We start from the raw sequence: 18,131 nt of genomic DNA, 5'->3' as shown, positions 1-18,131 counted from the left end.
ACTTACTTGTACATAACAAAATTTATAGAATAAATATCATGATGTGCAATACTAATTTTTTAAGCAAATATATCTTACTGAAGATGAACCAGATCGAGTACAAAAAGTAGGGACTGCATGGGTTCCCAACAATCATTCAGAACAATAAAAAATGGAGGGAAACGGTTCAGAAAAAATAATACAATAAGCCTTTAAGAGAGTACTAATTTTAGCAACAAAATTTGATTGAGCACTTTGATATTCTCTTACCTAACTCTTTGTATATTTGGATGTTTTAGGAATCTCACAAGTTTTGTATGAGTGGAGAAGGGACCAAAAAAGCCTTTTATACAATATGCCAAAGTAAATCTACTCACTAAGAGTAATATCTTATAGAAAACTTCTATTTATCATCTATTTTAGGGGTGAACAAGAACTAGTCGGACCGACCTATGTTGACAGAGACCAATCGTCTGAGTCAAGAACCGGTTGAAATCGGTGGAGAACCGGTCGGCCGGCAGTATAAAATAGATAAAACTGACATCGACTGGTTCGGTTTCGATTTTAATCTAGTTCAAATTGCCGAACTGGCCGATTAAATAAATATATATTTTTTCATATATACCATAGTTAAAAAGACATTGTTCCACTTATGTTTAAGTGAAACGACGTCGTTTTATACCTAGTGTACAAAAAACAAAACACAAGTGAAATGACGCTGTCGTTTTATACATAACATTTTAAAAACAAATATGAGTGAAACGACATTGTTTGATTTTAAACCAAACGGCATCGTTTCGATTCGAAATCGTCTTTTTCCCCTCCCTCATCTTCTCCAATTCTCAATTTATCTCTCTCTCTCTCTCTCTCTCTCTCTCTCCCCCCCCCCCTTTGCAATACACTCTCTTTCTACTCTTTTAGACGAACCTCACTGCTAGGAGGATTGAGAACCGATCGAGAATCGCCGGAGTCGATACGGCCGGTATTTCTCCTCCCCATTGATTGGTACAGTCGGTTATTCTATGCAAATCCCATCCATCGATCGATGTCGATTTTGGTAAAAAAATCACGTCGATAATGTCGATTTTCACCCTTAATTTATTTGATCATCATCTTTTTAACGTATCATGATGTGGTATCAAATAATTGGTTTGCAAGTTGGATATAACAAATAATCTTCAATTATTAATATCACATAATGAAATGGTGGAAAAATTGTGATAAAAGTGATGTTGAGTAGCATATCTCTATAAATCTACTGGTTACAAAATTAAAAACACGTATCTTAAGAAACACAAGCATATACATTGAAAAAACCTAGACGTACATCATTCTATTTGTTTTTCTTCATAAAAAAAAAAAAAACTCGACTGAAATTGCATAAAAGAGTATCAAACAGTAATGTTTCTATTACTATATATTGTAAGAGAATAAAAGCACATTATTGAATTGTCATATGCGTAGGCTTGATATATATACCGACTCCAACCCCAATATACACGAATGAACGAATGAAAGAAATATGCAAGAAATAAAAGCTTTCAAATAGCCCCTACCCTCATCACACTCTTCATCCTCGATTGCCTCAGCAAGTTTGCCAGTAAATCCCCATTCATTTTTTCCTACAAAAGCAATGTTCTATGTTTCTTCAAAGCTGATACAAAGAGATCAAGATTTCCGACAATTTTCTCGCTCAACATAATGTCCTCATCCATTCATTTTATATATGCAGAATCACTCACCTGCCCTCTACAGTATTGGACCAAGACAGAGACATCAATGAAGACTGTCGAATATCTTCAAATGTTGGGTGAGATGAGGAGCCAAAATGCATAGAAAACTCGGACCACCTACCCTGGGATTTCAATCTTTGTCGCAAATATGCATCCATATCTTCACTTCCAAGCTCGTCCACCTCATTATTCCCCTCCAAAACTTTCACCACTTGTCTCATGGTTGGCCGGGAACTTGGGTCAGGATATACACACAACAACCCCAAGTGCAGCACCCTGTCAACTTCCTGCTCCTCAAACCCGCCTATAGCCCTCAACCTTTCATCAAGGACATTCAATAGCTGCCCTTGTACCATCAATTGCCACGCCCAATCTACCAAAGGTGGCTTTCCCTCCTCTATAGGCCTCCTCCCACACATGACTTCCAAGATCAAGGCCCCAAATCCGAACACATCAGTTTGAGCAGATGCCCGCCCACTCTTTATCACCTCCGGCGCCAAGTATCCGACCGTCCCGACCACTCTTGTTGTGGTAGGCACTTGACCATGGCCGTGCATCCGGGCTAGTCCAAAATCCCCTAACCTTCCATTCATGTCCTTGTCAAGCAACACGTTGCTGGCCTTTATGTCTCGATGCAGGACTTTGGATTCCCACCCCTCGTGCAAGTACAAGACTGCTGAAGCCACATCTTTTAAAATCCTTATCCTGTCTTCGCAGCTCAACATCTTGTTCTCGTCGCATTCGAATACCCACTTGTCCAAGCTTCCATTTTCCATGTAGTCATAGATCAACAAGAAGCTTCCCTTCTCTCTCTTGCACCAGCCTCTCAACCCCACCAAACTTCTGTGCTTCAATCTTCCAAGGCTTGAAATTTCAGCCAAGAATTCTCTCATCCCATCATTTTCATGTGAAATGCATTTCACCGCAATCTCCGCCCCTCCTACCAAAACCCCCTTGTAGACCTTCCCATTCCCTCCGGTTCCGATCACACTTTCTTCTGCGAACCCTTCTGTTGCCGTCTCGATTTCTTGGTATGCAATTCTGTGGGGCCAATACTCCAATTCCCATTCTTCCATTTCCGCTCTCTCTCTAGCTTTCCTTCGCTGCCTCTTGATACAAGACACAGTAAACAGGGCACAAAGTAAAATAACTATGAAACCTCCCACCGTCATTCCTGCAATAAACCCTTTAGAACGAGATATCGGCCCCTTTGGAAGAACAAACGATGGCAAACCTGTCGTGACCAACTTTTCGCTTAATGAAAAGTTCGAATTACTAAAGCTCCACGCCAAAATCTTGTGACTTTCCATTAACGCTCCGGTAGCACTAGTAAAGCCAACATACATTTCGTCCTCGAACACCTCAGAAAGATTAAGAGAAACATTCAACAAAGGCCTCAGGGGTCTTTTCATGCCTGCAGGAGCCATGGTAACATTAATCAAAGAATCAGAATAGTCAATCCAAACTTGGTAATTTTCACCATTGTTCAGCTTCAATTCCTTGAAGGACTTCGCATCATCAATATCGCTGACGTTGTTGCCTCTTCGGTTGTCGGGCCAGTACCCGGCATCATGTGCTTGGATCGATTTGAGGGAGTTCACATCGATCCCAACATGATTGGCGCTTATGTCGTCGAATTCTTGGTTCTTAAACACATCAAATTCGACTCCAAAAATATTCTTGGAATTCCCATTGTTGGTGAAGTTGAAAAGGCCAAGATGTTGAGCTGAGCTCGCGCCTGTGATGCCAGTAAAGGGCACAAAAAGGAAAACTATGCCATGCCCAGGAAGAGTATTCTTGTAAGGAGCCATGGAGAAGATGAAAGAAGTCGAAAAAGGATACACATAAGAAGAGTTGGGCTTTTTTGCTGGAATCTTTTTCGGGTAAAGGGCACGACCAATTGTGAAAGTCGTTCTATTAGTGAGTGTTAGAACACGAGATTCAACGGTGGCGAATCCATAAAGTAACATATCGGAGGAGTTGAAGCCATTGAAGGCGAAATCAACAGCGGAAATGGATCGGAAGAACAGGAAGATGCAGGGCAGCAGGAGAAACATCAGGACAGGCTGTTGGTGATTATGTTTGTTCTTGGCGAGAGGTTGAAGAGAGAGATAAGGAGGTTGGAGCCTTGGAGGTGGGAAAAGAAGGGTTGATAAGGAAATATCTAGTATTTTGGTCAACTTTTAGACATCATGGGGGCCTGGATCTTTGATTAATTACAAAATGAAAACCTTTTTTAATTTTCATCTTAATTTTATGAACTTTAGGTCAACCCACTTTGAGATATCTGTAGAGTCGAAGAATCGTACAAGGTTCCTTTTTTATGGTAATTGGATATAAACTCTCAAAAGTTAAATAAAAGTAAATAATATATTAAGATAAAATGAAAAAAAGTTATAAAAGTAGAGTGGGAAAGTTGGCAGTGGGCAATAAGCCGCCGGGCCCCCTTGGATCATTTGGCAAAGAGAGTGAGATTTGAACAAGTGGTTTGACTCGCGATTAGAATTGCCTGCCTTTTTGCGGCGTCTTCTGTGTTGTCATAATTAAACACGTGGATGTTTGGAACATAATTCTTTTGGTAAAACATCCTTATATAACATATTATATTATTTGAAGAGATAAATATAGATAGAAGTTATTATTAAAAATAACTATTTTATAGGTATAATATGATATTATCTAAATTACATATCTTTTAAATTTAAAATAAAAAAGTAGAGAATTAAAAGTAGTCATGTAATAAGTATAAAATATACATTATTACAGTAACTTCTCTTTAACATTACTCTTTAATATGTCAAGAAGTCGGGTCTTTTTATAACTTGATGACAGATGATGATATATTTGACACAACTACCTCCATCTCTTTCTTACCCTATGATCAAGTTTGCAGTATTATTCTCTACATAGTAATCATATCGTTTAAGTGAGAGTTATTTTTATAAAATAACTTATAAAAATAGTATCATTTAACACAAAGATTTTTAATTTAAAATATGATTGTGTAACAAATTTATAAAAAAAGAAATTGTATGTATATCATTATTAATTTGTTATATGAACAACATTAGATAAAAATTAATATTTTAATAATAGAGAAAAAAACAATTATGTCTGCATTTGCGAATGAGTATTGGCTGTTGATTAGACTGTTAATTCTTTCTATACAAGCACATGATTTAAATAATTCAAGAAGTCATCCTTTTGTTGCTCTAACATTAAGATGTTTTTTCAAAAAATATAAAAAAGTCAATACCAATTCTGTCCCATATACTATACCATCTTGTCATCAAAATGCACATCCCCATTTTTTAGACTAATGCAAGGGGGACAAAGATGACTCCAGCCTTGAGGAATACAACCTGGACAAATGGCTTTTACTCGTAACAATCCCCTTACATTTATCTTCCATACGAAGTGCCCCTTTGAAGAATTATTCAAACAAAATGTGAAATCACCACTTGTTCTCAAAAGATTCAACTGATGGGAATAAGTAGATTTTATTATCTATTTTATATCTTAATACTCCCACTCACGTGTGAACTAAACTCTCCATCAATAGATAACTCAACACGTTGAATATTTAATTAAATGAGATAGAGTGTAAAGTCAGGGTTCAAACTTAGAATCTCTATTTTAATACCATGTGAAATCATCACTTATCTCAAAAGCTTAAGTTGATAGGAAGTGATAAATTTTTTTATTTATTTTATATTTTAATACAAAATGGCCATTGGGATTTTGAATTAATTTCATTTTTCAATTTAATAGTAAGACGAATTAATTTGATATTATTTTTGTAATATCTTTACTGAAATTAAAAGGTGCATGTGAGGAATCTACACTTTAAGCAAAGTAAAAGGAGGAGGAAGTGTGGAAGTAAAAAGAAAAGGAGAACCTTCTTAGAAAAGAAAGGGGAACTTCCACTAATTAGATCATCTACCATATTAGGGGCCCATTAATAATGAATTAATTGAGAGGTTTGATTAATGCAGCATATATATATATATATATATATATATATAAAGATTTAAATGATGATGATCATATAAACTAACTTATTTTGTTCTTGGAGAGCATCTTGCAAATTTCTCTTAGTATTAATTTGTGACACTTGGCAAGGACAATCGTGCCATAAGTTAAAAGCATCAATCTTTGCACATGTTTTTTTTTTTTGTTTTTTTTTTTTTGGATTCCGTAATAATAATAATTGTTTGGTCAAATTATAAACCGACAACGTGTGCTAGATTATCTACATGATGTAGCACATTCTCTATATTTTTCTAATCACACTGTTCAGTTACTCTTGTGAGAATGCATTGTTAAACCCTCGGTGGAGATTTAATAGAGCTGAAAGTGTGCTCAAATTTAAAAGAATTTGAGCATCTTAAATAAGAGATAAATATACAGAATAGATTTTGCAATATTTATTACTATCTATCTATCTATATATCTATATCTATATATATATATATATATATACATACTAGGTTAGGACCACGTGCAAAGCATGTTTACTAGTTGGGTTAAACAGGTTTTTTTATAAAAATAATATGGTTTGTTAATAAAAACTTGATTAATGAATAACTTAATGCATAGAGACAAAAAAGTAAACTTTAACAAATATCTTTAGATAATAATAAGTCGATAAGTATAATAATTACATATTTAGATACGAAAACAAAAAGAGTAGAGGGGCAGCCTTAAGTTTCATCTCTAACATAATTGCCGCCACCCTTCTTCAATTTTCTTTTTTATTTTTTTATTTTTTCTATTTTCTATTTTCTTTCTTCTATTTTCTTTTCTTCTTCCTCTGTCGCTCGAAACTCTTCCTCGTTAGCTTGATCCTCTTCTATTGCCCATCCTCCTTGTGAGCTTCAGCAGCCTCTACCTAGGCTTCAAAAATAGCTTCCTCTATCGTTCCTCTCACTCAACCTAGCTTCGCTCACCCATCGCACGAACAAAAGGCCATACGAGCACCCATCGGACAAAAACAACCGCCCATGGCATGAGTATGAACACACGACATCCTCACACCTTCACGGCACAAATCGTACCTTCACACGACATAGACACACCTTCGCACGACATCGTACCACACATGACACAAATCGCACCATCGCACGACACAAGACCTTCGCATCGCACCATTGGACCAGCGCACAGCAACGCACGACACCATTGCATGAGCACCATCTCGATACCATCTCATGCTAGTTTCTTGGTCCTTGCGCCTCAAAAGCTCAGTCCCAGCATCGTCAACACCATGCGAGGATACACAGAAATGAAAGAGACAAATGGTTCTGAGAGAGAAAACAGATCTAAAACGAAAAGAAACAGAAATCGAAAGAAAGAGTTGAGACTGGAAAAACCGGAACGTGTTCTACTTTTATTAGATCTAATAAAACACAAAAGGAAAATAAAACCAAAAAAAGGCAAATGGGGAGGGGGTGAGAGGGGTGAGCCCCCTCAAGCTAATTTTGAAAGTGAGAAGTTGATTTCAGCTTCTCTCTCTAGAGAAGTATATAAGTCACAAAATTAAATACAATATAAATGGGAAAACAAGAAAACTAATGGAAAAATAATAAAAATTATTGTAATAGTTAGATAGTCACTTATTATAATAGAATAGATATTTTAAATTTTTAGACATCATTAAATGAGCTTAAATATTTTAAATTTTATTTTATATATTTATCTCTTTTTTACATATAAGAATTTGAGAAGTTTTTTTTTTTTTTTTTTTCCTTTTATTACGCGGCATATGGATAGGATAGTTTACCTGCTAACCTTTTCATCCGTTTATGAGAGAGTGTTAGAGAGAGAAAGAGATTTTCATGCATATAAAAAAGTAGATATACATTTTTTTTTTTTTTTTTGTTATTGACAAAACGTAACTTTTCCACAACCTAGTTATGACATTTCAAAAACCACCTCTTTTCAACGTGAGATTTGTGTTGCAAATAGATCATGGCACAGAAAAATTGAATGTCTAATATGAATACGAAGAAAAACTCGAGCACCATAAGCAATAGTACTCTCCAATATTTTGGAGAAATGATACTCATAAAATTAACCGACAAAATGTATCATTTGCGTTGTTTTTTTTTTTTTAACTTAATAATTAAAAAAGTATTTTTTAATAAATTTGTAATTAAAAAAATATTTAAAGAGATTTAAAAAATATTTACACACAGACTTTTTTTCGATACCTACTCCCGATGGGTGTAGCAATACTTTTCAATATGGCTATCCTTTGGTCAAAGAAAGAAAAAGAAAACTTTTATTAATTCTAACTTTTGAATTTCTTTTTAATATTTTTATGGATATTAGGACGATGACCATTTATTGTAATAACTATGATAGTGATCATTCTTTTATTATTATTATTATTAGAAGTAGAGATAGCCTTCTACTATATTTGAAGAGTCAGCACCACCATCCTACGAGTTTGACACTTGGCAACATCACATTAATATGTGGTTGGGTGCGCAAGTAAACGCCTCCATTGTTGGAAAAAATAGAAGAAAAAAATCCCCATGCAAATGCAACAATTGAATGGTAATTAAACGCCCTTCTAGAACATATTGTAAGTCAATTTCTTTATGTTAGGATATTGAGCTAAATTGATCTGAATTGAATTTTTTTTAATAATAATGAGTTAAAATTGTAGGGTAAATTCTATAGAATTTATATAAAATGAGTTTAAATGTGTTTAAATATTAATATGAATTTAAATGTATTTTATGAGAATTTAAAAAAAAATTATGAATCTCACGTGTAAATAGGTGTTGAGTTGAAAAAGGTTATGAGTTCTATATATAAAAAAATTTTTTAAATTGATATGAGTTTAGTAATTTAAGAATTGAATATTTAGATGTAAGAATTGACCTAAATTTAAACCGAACTAATTGAATCAAAAGCAACAGTCTTTTACATTGAATGTTGAATTCAAGCACTTTCCATAAAAAAAAATAATAATTAATTTTTATAATAATTAATTGCAAGTTGTGATCGAATAAATGAATTTGAAAGAAAAGCCCAAAGATATCCCATTTATACGACCTGCAGAGTCAGCAGAAGGAAAAATAAATATACACTGCCAGCAAGATATCATACAAAATTAGGAATGTGACAAATTAATTGGTCAGGCAAGACTTTTTGTCACCCTAATTTATTACGCACCAACAATTTTTTAAGCAAAATTCAAACCACATATAGAGAATAGTCCAATGGGAGATATCAGCATTAATTCTGCAGTTGTAGACTGCCCTTTTATATATTTGGTGCAAGTGCTCTGAAACTTTCTCGAATTCAGCATTTTCCTTTGCACAGCTAATAGCTCAGTGGCTTGGTCAAGTGTATTTTTAAAATTTAATTAATATTATATTTTTTTTATATTTATTTAAACTCAACCTCTACGTTGAATTAGTTATTTATTTTTTATATAATAACAAAATATTATTAAATTAATAATTTTTTATTTAATTTATTTGTATCACATTTTATTATTTTATTAATTTAATATTAATAATAATTATATTTTAATTAAATTAATATTAACAAAAATCATATTTTCAAAAGTCATTTAATGCTAATAACAAAAAATATTTGATTAAACTCATCTAAATTTCTTAACAAACCAAATAGTATTTTTTTGTTTGGAATGAGAAACTAATATTTTAATATTTGTTTGGAGTGAGAAATTAATATTTTAATATTTGATGAATCAATTGTGGTTTTTCATTTTTAACCGACTACTGTAGCAGAAGTCTATCTTATTTTAGATTTGATCAATCTAATGTGGGGTGTTTTTTACATCAATTATATAAATTTTAACTAATTTTTCCATTTGTTCAAATCAACGTGGATACTCTGAAAGGTCAATTTTTTGAGGTGAAAATAATTTTTTGGGACGAGAAATTCCTTAAAAGAAAAAAACATTTAAATTACAGTGAAAATGTATTACCTTATTTAATTTCCCGTTATAATTTGGGTTTCAGACATTTCAATTGAATCGAATCACACTTCACTACTACACGTGTTGATCATGAATTCAGCTCTTTTGGGCTGAATTAGAATTGTAGGCGATGGAGAGCCATGGCCCACTGACAATAGGCCCAAAACTAATCTAAAGGTAGCCGGTGACCAGCTGCCTTCTGCTTGGTTACGATTCACGACTTAAGTTTTCACTCCCTAGCTCTTCCCTTCCTTCTTCCAGCCTACTGTACGGATGCCATTGCCAGATCCATTACATTGATTTCCTGTAAAGAGGGGATAAAAAAAGGGCAGTAAGCATTCCCGGAAAGGTCAAACCAAGGCATGTTTGGAGGTCCACTTCTTAGGGCAATGTTACGATGTCGAGGGTTAGAAATTTAATCAACTTAGTATCCAATAGTCTTAAAGTTTTCGAATCAATAATTAGGTGTTTAATAATTCGTATTAGAGCAAGAATCACGTCACAAGTTCAAATCACGAAAAGAAGTAAAGCCACCAAAAGGAAAGGGCTATCATTGGATAAATGTTGATAGTAGGCTGGGCTTCGACTCCGACGGAGTCGGAGTGCTCGTTTCCGACCTCCGACTCCGACAAGAGTCGGAGCCAAATTGGAGCTCTGACTCCGACTTCGAATTAGAGTCGGAGTCCGACTCCGATCGGAGGTCGGAGCTCCGACCTCCTATAGGAGCTCCGACATAAGATCGGAGCTCGACGTGCGCTCGACGTGGCGCTCGAGCGGAACTCTTTCAGAGAGGTTCGCTCGACTTCCGCTCGACATGTCGCTCGAGCGAACCTCTCTAGAAGAGGTTTGCTAGACTTCCGCTCGACATGTCGCTCGAGCAGAACTCTTCCAGAGAGGTTTGCTCGACTTCCGCTTGACACGTCGCTCCAGAGGTTCGCTCGACTTCCGCTCGACATGTCGCTCGAGCCAATGTTCAATACAACGTGTGCTCGACTTGCGCTCGACACCTCACTCAAGCGCAAGTGTACAGTAAAAAAAATTTCGGAGTCGGAGTCGGAGCTTCTTGAAGCTCCGACTCCGACTCCGAATACATATTCGGAGCTACTCCGAATTCCGACTCTGAATTCCGATGACTCCGACGAAGTCGGAGTCGGAGTCAGAGCGGAAGTCAGACGGAGTTGAAATTTTTGAAATTTTGCACACCCCTAGTTGATAGAGTGAGTCGTCATGGACATTGAATTTAGAATTGTAGTAAAATGTTATGATTCTAAAAATTAAAAATTTAACCAAATTAATATCTAACAATCGTAAGACTTTTAGATTAATAGTTGAGTTTTAATGTCACAAAAAAGTTGCCGCCAGTGGTAGGGACACTGCTTCCGGTTGATCAAGTTTTGTTCGAGCTAGTTTAGCCCGTATAGTCTTTGAAGATCTGTGTCCGGGGGCCAGAGGATTTTTACAATATGAATATAAGTAATGCTAGAGAGAAGTTATTGTAGCAGTGCACACTTTACACTCACTGTATGGCTGCTTCTAGTTGATTATTTCCAACACTCAATTAAAAAGATGTATGGTTTAGATGATGTCACATTATGTATATAAAATAAATGCTCTTAATAATAACTCTATCTATATTTATTCTATGAATATTGTACTTGTGCTTCCAAGTGAATGCTGTTTTCATCACTCTTTTTTACTTAAGAAATTGTGAACATTTATTCATTTCCTGGTGTATTAAATAATTATAGTATGATGGGACGTTGCTACCGACGCCCTTATTTGCTGTGACCCATTTGCTGTTCCCGTTATCATGACAACATTATAATATTGGAAGGAGAAAGCTACCCTTCTTCCTGCTGGTAGCTCTCGCGGGATTATCGTCGAGTTTTTTATTTTTTTTATTTAATGATTAAGTAAATATTTTTTAATAATATTATGAATTTTTTAAAAATAAATATTTAACAATATTTAAAAAAATACATATAAAAAAAAACCAAAATAAACTAATGGGAGCCCGCTCTCAGCTGTAGCTCTAGAGCCACCCATATTGGAATTCAAATACGTACGTAATAATTATATCCATATTTCTCTTTTGCAAAGCAATAATTACAAGATCATGCTACAGTATCGAAAATTTTCATCGGATGTGTATTTTTTTTAAATATTTTTTAAATTTCATAAATATATTTCAAAAAAATGACAAAATTATTAAAAAATATTTTTTTAACTATTACATAAAAAAAATAATCGATAGCATCTGTCGGTAGAATTTCTAGATAAGAATAGCATTTTCCATAATTATATCATGGGCAGCTCGAGCAATCCTTATCCAAACTACCGATGTGACTCATCTAGTTGCATCTAGATCCTAAACAACCAGATCGATCTATTCCTCGTTATAGTCATCGGACATTGCATGTGTGCGATTTCACGATCATGACGACAAAATAATAATAATAATAATAATAACAATTCTCTAGAGAATGTGCTTTCTGCGTTTAGGTCTCTCTTAATTTAGTGAAAGGATGTTATTATGGTAAGGTAGAGAGACCATGTAATGCGTGGGTATCGGAGAGATCGGAGAGTTACTAACTATCATCTAAGATCATATCTTACAATATATATATATATATATATATATAAACTCAAATTTCTTAACTACACATAGATCTCCTTACTTTAAACCAACTACTCTAAAATAATTAATTAAGAACACTACAAAATTTCAAAATAAACGTTAACCTTCCAAAATACCAACATAATAGAGCAAAATAAAATTTATGAATAAACTCTCTAATAATGAAAGTACATTCTTTGTACTTAATCTGCTATGCTCTCACAATATTACCTATGCTTCATTTTCTTAATCCTTAGCTGAAACATCCAAAACATTTAAAAATATTGTAAAGATAAAGGTTGGGTTATCAACAACTCAGTAAGCAGAGAACATATACTAGAATGTAAACACAAGCCTTAATAACGTTCAGAATGCAGAATAAAATACTTTTACTTTTAGAATACAGAAATCAAAACATGTTATCAAAAATATCATAACGAAAGTTAAAAAATATTCTTATTCAAAAGTATCCTTTGACATAGCATAACTAAGCATTATCATCATCATATCAAAACATTATATTAGAACAGAGGCCATGGTACTATTATAACCTGTGGTAGGGTCTTATACCACTATTATTACATGTAGTAGGGCCGTATACCATTACTATTACCTGTGGTAGAACCGTATACTACTATTATGACCAGTGGCGGGGTCTTAATGGAACAGAACATAAACAAAATCAGATACAAAATCAGAAAGTCATGCCAAAGCTTTTTCAAATGCCACATCATATCAAAATAGAGTATTGAACAGATTCAAATTATTTCACATTTTAATAAACAGATTCAAAACATCTTCACATCACATGCACAAATTTTTAAATTTCATATTCGTTCTTTTTGCACAGCCATAAACATAATGCCAAAAATTTGCTTATGTTTACATCAGTCATGACAAAAATACTTTTCTTTTTCATCTAGATTTCATGAGTAATACAAAACAAATAACTGAGGTTGTTTCAAATTTCTTTTTATAACAAAACATGCATATTTTCTAAAATCAGCCTCAGTTCATTTCTTTTATACAAAGTCTAGCATGAGAATGAAGGAACCCCGCTTACCTAGACTTTTTAATTTCTTTAAATTTCCTCACAATAGTGCCAAGAGAATAACAATAATCACCTATAAAATAGTCGCGTAACTTGTGTAAACTTTCAATTGAACACATATTTTGTAATTAAAACTCGAGATATTAAGAATTCATGATTTCCTTATGTCTAAATTCTCGAAACCCTAGAATATCATCACTATAAATAATTAATTCCCATCTAATTTCTCCAATCAACTATAATAAACCTTAAAAAAAAGCTCAAACACTCAAACATCTATTCTCTCTTAGTAATATTATATAAAATCATCATAAATAAAATAACGTTATTATCAACACTAAAAGGTCTATGTTATAACGGAGGGGAAAAGGGAGACAACGTAGAGAGAGAAGGAGAGAGAAACTAATGTGAGGGAGGAACCGAGAGGGGTGGATGGGCATGGTGGTTCGTCCATACGTATCTCCACGAAACGTTCGGCAACGTGGTAACCTTCCGATGGTGGTGCTGCAGCCGTGCACGGTGGTGGGCTGAGCAAGAAACTTGCTCTGTTTGTGTTGTTTAAAAACAGGGGCTGGTTTTTTAATGTTCATGCTGGAAATATTGGCTCGGGCTGAACGGAGGGTGGCTAACACAAAGGCTCTCAGTGGTTGGCTTTTGGATGTGCTAGCGGAGGAGGGAGGTGTATGCATGCTGCTAACGTGCATGGAGGGTGGACAGTGACATTGCTCTGTTGCCATGGGGTTAAAGCAGAGGTGAGGCGTTGGGGTGCATTGGTCGTGCGTGGAGGTTTGCGGGTTGGTGTTGGGAGGTGCTAGGGCAGCGTCTGGGTGGTTCCTGGTCGCTGGCTCAGGTTTTCACTCTGTGCAGTGGTGGTCTGGTGCAGCGACGCTACAGGGTGTGACATTGTGTTGTTTCTCGAGCTGGACTTCTTCTTCTCGATTCCATGCGACGGTGATAGAGTGGGGATCGTGAAGGTACTGGGCTTGTCGTGGTGTGGAGTCAAGGTGGAGGTGCGACTGGGTTGAGGTTGTTCTGCCATGAGACTGCTTTCTCTCCAGATGCTTGATGTCGAACGGGAAGGGCTGTACATGCAAGGGTGATCTCTTGCATGGTGGTGCAACCGGCGCTATGGTGGTGCAGTGGCTTAGACTTAGGTGTAGAAGGGTTGAGGGAGAGAGGATGATGAGGGAGGCTATATGCTGAGCGGCATCCCTAGCTTGGGGAAGAAACTATTTATTCCAACGTGTGTAAATGCTACTGAAAAGCCCCAGTGAGAAGGAAAACGTGCATCGCGTGGAGACGGCATGGCATGGGATCTGATCCTGGTTCTCACGGGCTTCGTTTTTGAATCCAAAAACACCAGTTAAACTCTAATGGGCTTTAAAATAAACTTTTTACTCTTGAGCCTATGTAAAAATTCCAGCTAACCAAAAATTTTGTTCGTGGGCTTATAATAAATTATCTAATAAATTTTAAATGAGATTTCTTAAATATTGTCCGGTTAAATTACTTAAAAAAAATTTATATTCTACCAAAATAAATTTTTAGACTCGTTATCTATTAAAAATTACTCGTTAAATTTCAAGTAGGCTTTCCATATATATTAACCCTAAAATATTTTATAGAACTTGCGTTTGGCTTGGGTGTTAGACCACTTCTGATTAGGGCTGAGCACCGCCTGTTTCGGAGTCGGAGGGCCCAACCTCCGACTCCGACTCTGACTTTGTCGGAGGTCGAATCCGACCTCCGACTCCGACTCCGAGATGTGCAAAATCCGCTCCGACTCCGACTCCGACTGTCGGAGCGGAGTCGGAGCGGAGTCGGATTTTTTGATTTTTTTTTAATCTTTTTTAACTTCATATTTGACCTACTTTTAAAAAAAAAAATTTGTGGGCTTTCAAATTTCAATTTTCTCAACATTACAATCTAAACTAATTAAACTTTTGATTATAACAAAAAATACAACTAAATAAAATAAGTAATATACTAACATGCATTCAAAAAGTAAAAAAAAAAAAATCCTATTTTTACATATACTCCCATCATCCATATCCTGATATCCACATCCAACTAAATACTAATCACTACAATAAACATTCACATACCACACCTACCATCCATCATCCATAAAAATTAAAAAGAAAGTTCTATTTTGACATGTACTCCCATCATGATATCATCCATATCCTGATATCCACATCATTCTAACAACAAAAAAAATCCAAAATGTTCTAAGAGCCAACCAAAATAAATGTTCCCAAGAACATTTAAATATTTAATTACAAACTTTCAAATGCACCAAAATAGAATAAATTACAAACTTCCAAATTACAATATTCTAAATGCCCAACAAATGAACCAAAATATATTAAATGTTAGAAACTTCCATATGTTCCAACTTCCAACTTTCAAGTTGTGCCTGAAAAAAAAAAAAAAAAGAATATTAGTAAGGAAAACAACCCAACTTTAATATCATATGAAAAATAAATTTAAACAAATATAAAAAACATGTATATTACATCTTATTAGGAAGATGCAAAATCTTATATAGTTGTAATATTCTCAAAAAGCCTATTAGGAGGAATGGATCCATTTAGCTTTTTTGAACTAAGGTCTCGGAAACTTAAATAAATATGAACTTATGGTATAAACAAAGTAGAAGTAAATAGCAGAGTTGTCTTTGAAAAGTAAACAGAATTCAACATGAAGCATTTAGTATTTTGGATAGTAACTCAAACCTCAAATGCTCAATATGTCAAATTGTCAATCATCTTCACGAAGTAAGTTGGCCATACCAATGATTAATTCTACATTAAGATGTTAAAGTATAGGAGGTTAGTATCAAAAAAGTCAAAATCAACATATATAACAACTTAAAAAAATCTCTAAATACATTACCTGAGTCTAACTTATAACTCTCCACATCATCAATGGCATCCGTATAATTTTGACTCAAGCATATAGGAGTTGACTTCAACCAGTTTTGCGTGCACACAAGAGCTTCGACAGTTCTAGGAGCCAAAGAACTCCTAAATGGATCCAGGACACGGCCTCCTGTGCTAAATGCCGACTCAGATGCAACGGTGGTGTTCGGAATGGCCAAGATATCTCTTGCCATTAGAGCAAGAACTGGATATTTGCTTGAGTTGACTTTCCACCATACCAAAATTTCAAAATTTCCCATAGGAACCTCAACATCCTCTAACAAATACCGCTCTAGTTCAGACTTACAATCCATCAAGGATGCTGATTTTCGATCTTTATGGAATCCCAACAAAAAGTCCATGGGATCATCATCATTACAGGCACTACTACTACTACTCCCCATTGATGCACTAGCCTCACCACTCCGACTCCGAGTTGACTTAGACCCAGTTACGCAACCACTACAAAATCTTACATATTGTTCATACAAATATTCCATATCCCTCTTGAGGAGTCCAACAAATTCCTCACCCCTCTCATCGCCCAATGTTTTGTTGAACCAATATGCTTGAGCAACTAATTTGTACCGTGGATCAAGAATGACAACAACAAACAAAAATCGATTTATTTTTTCTAGATCACCCCAATATTTATTCTACTTTGTCTTCATTCTCAAAGCAATTGAACTCAAGCGTCGATTACTATTGTTACAAAAAATATTCAAGTTTTTATGAATATTAATGAGCTCTTGGACATACAAATTTGATGTGACATATAGTGTACCAGAAATACGCAGGATGACATTATAAAATACATGAAGAAACTTTTCAAAGTTTCTTATGGTCTCCCAATCATCAGCCCCAGGAGCTCCTAGACCCTTTTTCCCATGCCCATCCTCAGACAAATAAACTCGTGAGTAAGGATCCTCATCAAGCAAAAGTTGGAAGGCTTTTTGATACTTATCAACCACGTCCAACATAAGAAAAGTCGAGTTCCATCTAGTAGGCACGTCAAGACACAAGAAACTAGAACATGACACTTTTGACCTATCAACACAAGACTTGAAAGTGACAAGTCTTTGGGGAGAAGACTTCACATACTTAATCAAATTTCTGACTCTTATGATCGAGTCATCAACATCTTTCAAACCTTCACTCACAACAAGGTTTAAGATGTGTGCTGTACACCTCATGTGAATAAACTCGTGAGCTGCAACACAATCCTCACTTCCTATTTCCCTTGTTCTCAACCAATCAATAGCAGAGTCATTAGAGGTAACATTGTCCACGGTAATTGTGAGGATTTTGTCAATGCCCCAATCAAGCATACACTCCTCCAACTCCCTCCCAATCGTTGCCCCCTTGTGGTCGCTAATCCGAACAAATGAAATGATTCGCTTCTGCAAGTTCCAATCACTATCAATAAAATGAGCGGTCACACACATGTAATTAATATTTTGGATAGAAGTCCAAGTGTCGGTGGTCAAGCACACTTTTTGTTTGGTGGTCATAAACATTTTCTTCAAGCTATCATTCTCTTTCAAGAATAGCCTCATACAATCACGCATTACGGTAAATCGAGAAGGAATTGAAAACCTAGGATCAAGGGATTTAGTGTATTCCCGAAACCCTTGGCCCTCAACAACCCTAAAGGGTAACTCATCCACTATCACCATCCTAGCAAGAGCTGCCCGGATTTTTTTCTCATTGTACTTGGTCATTCCTAAGCTCTTCTCCCCTTGGCCTTCAATTCTTGCTTCTGGGACCAAGAATGTTTGAGTCTTGTCCAACTTACTCTTACGGTTTTTGGGGCAAAGTTGGATGTGTGTTTTCATGGCCGAAGTGCCTTGCCGTTTGGGATGGCATT

General features: G+C 35.4%; 1 protein-coding gene across 1 annotated transcript; it reads right to left on the bottom strand.

Moving 5' to 3' along the window:
* Positions 1-1,368: 1,368 nt before the first annotated feature.
* LOC121266820 (L-type lectin-domain containing receptor kinase VII.1) lies at positions 1,369-3,918 on the bottom strand. The gene is made up of 2 exons (XM_041170649.1): positions 1,722-3,918; positions 1,369-1,601 (listed from the first exon to the last, which is right to left on the bottom strand). Exons 1-2 carry the CDS (start codon positions 3,767-3,769, stop codon positions 1,592-1,594), a joined length of 2,058 nt encoding a protein of 685 aa, XP_041026583.1. The 5' UTR covers positions 3,770-3,918; the 3' UTR covers positions 1,369-1,591.
* Positions 3,919-18,131: the final 14,213 nt, after the last annotated feature.

This window comes from Juglans microcarpa x Juglans regia, chromosome 5S (assembly GCF_004785595.1).
Source record: "Juglans microcarpa x Juglans regia isolate MS1-56 chromosome 5S, Jm3101_v1.0, whole genome shotgun sequence".
NCBI classification, from domain to species: Eukaryota; Viridiplantae; Streptophyta; class Magnoliopsida; order Fagales; family Juglandaceae; genus Juglans; species Juglans microcarpa x Juglans regia.
This window is presented reverse-complemented; position numbering and strand designations above follow the sequence as displayed.

Excerpts from the sequence above, each read along its gene's own strand:
- LOC121266820 (XM_041170649.1), bottom strand. The coding sequence starts at position 3,769 with ATGTTTCTCCTGCTGCCCTGCATCTTCCTGTTCTTCCGATCCATTTCC.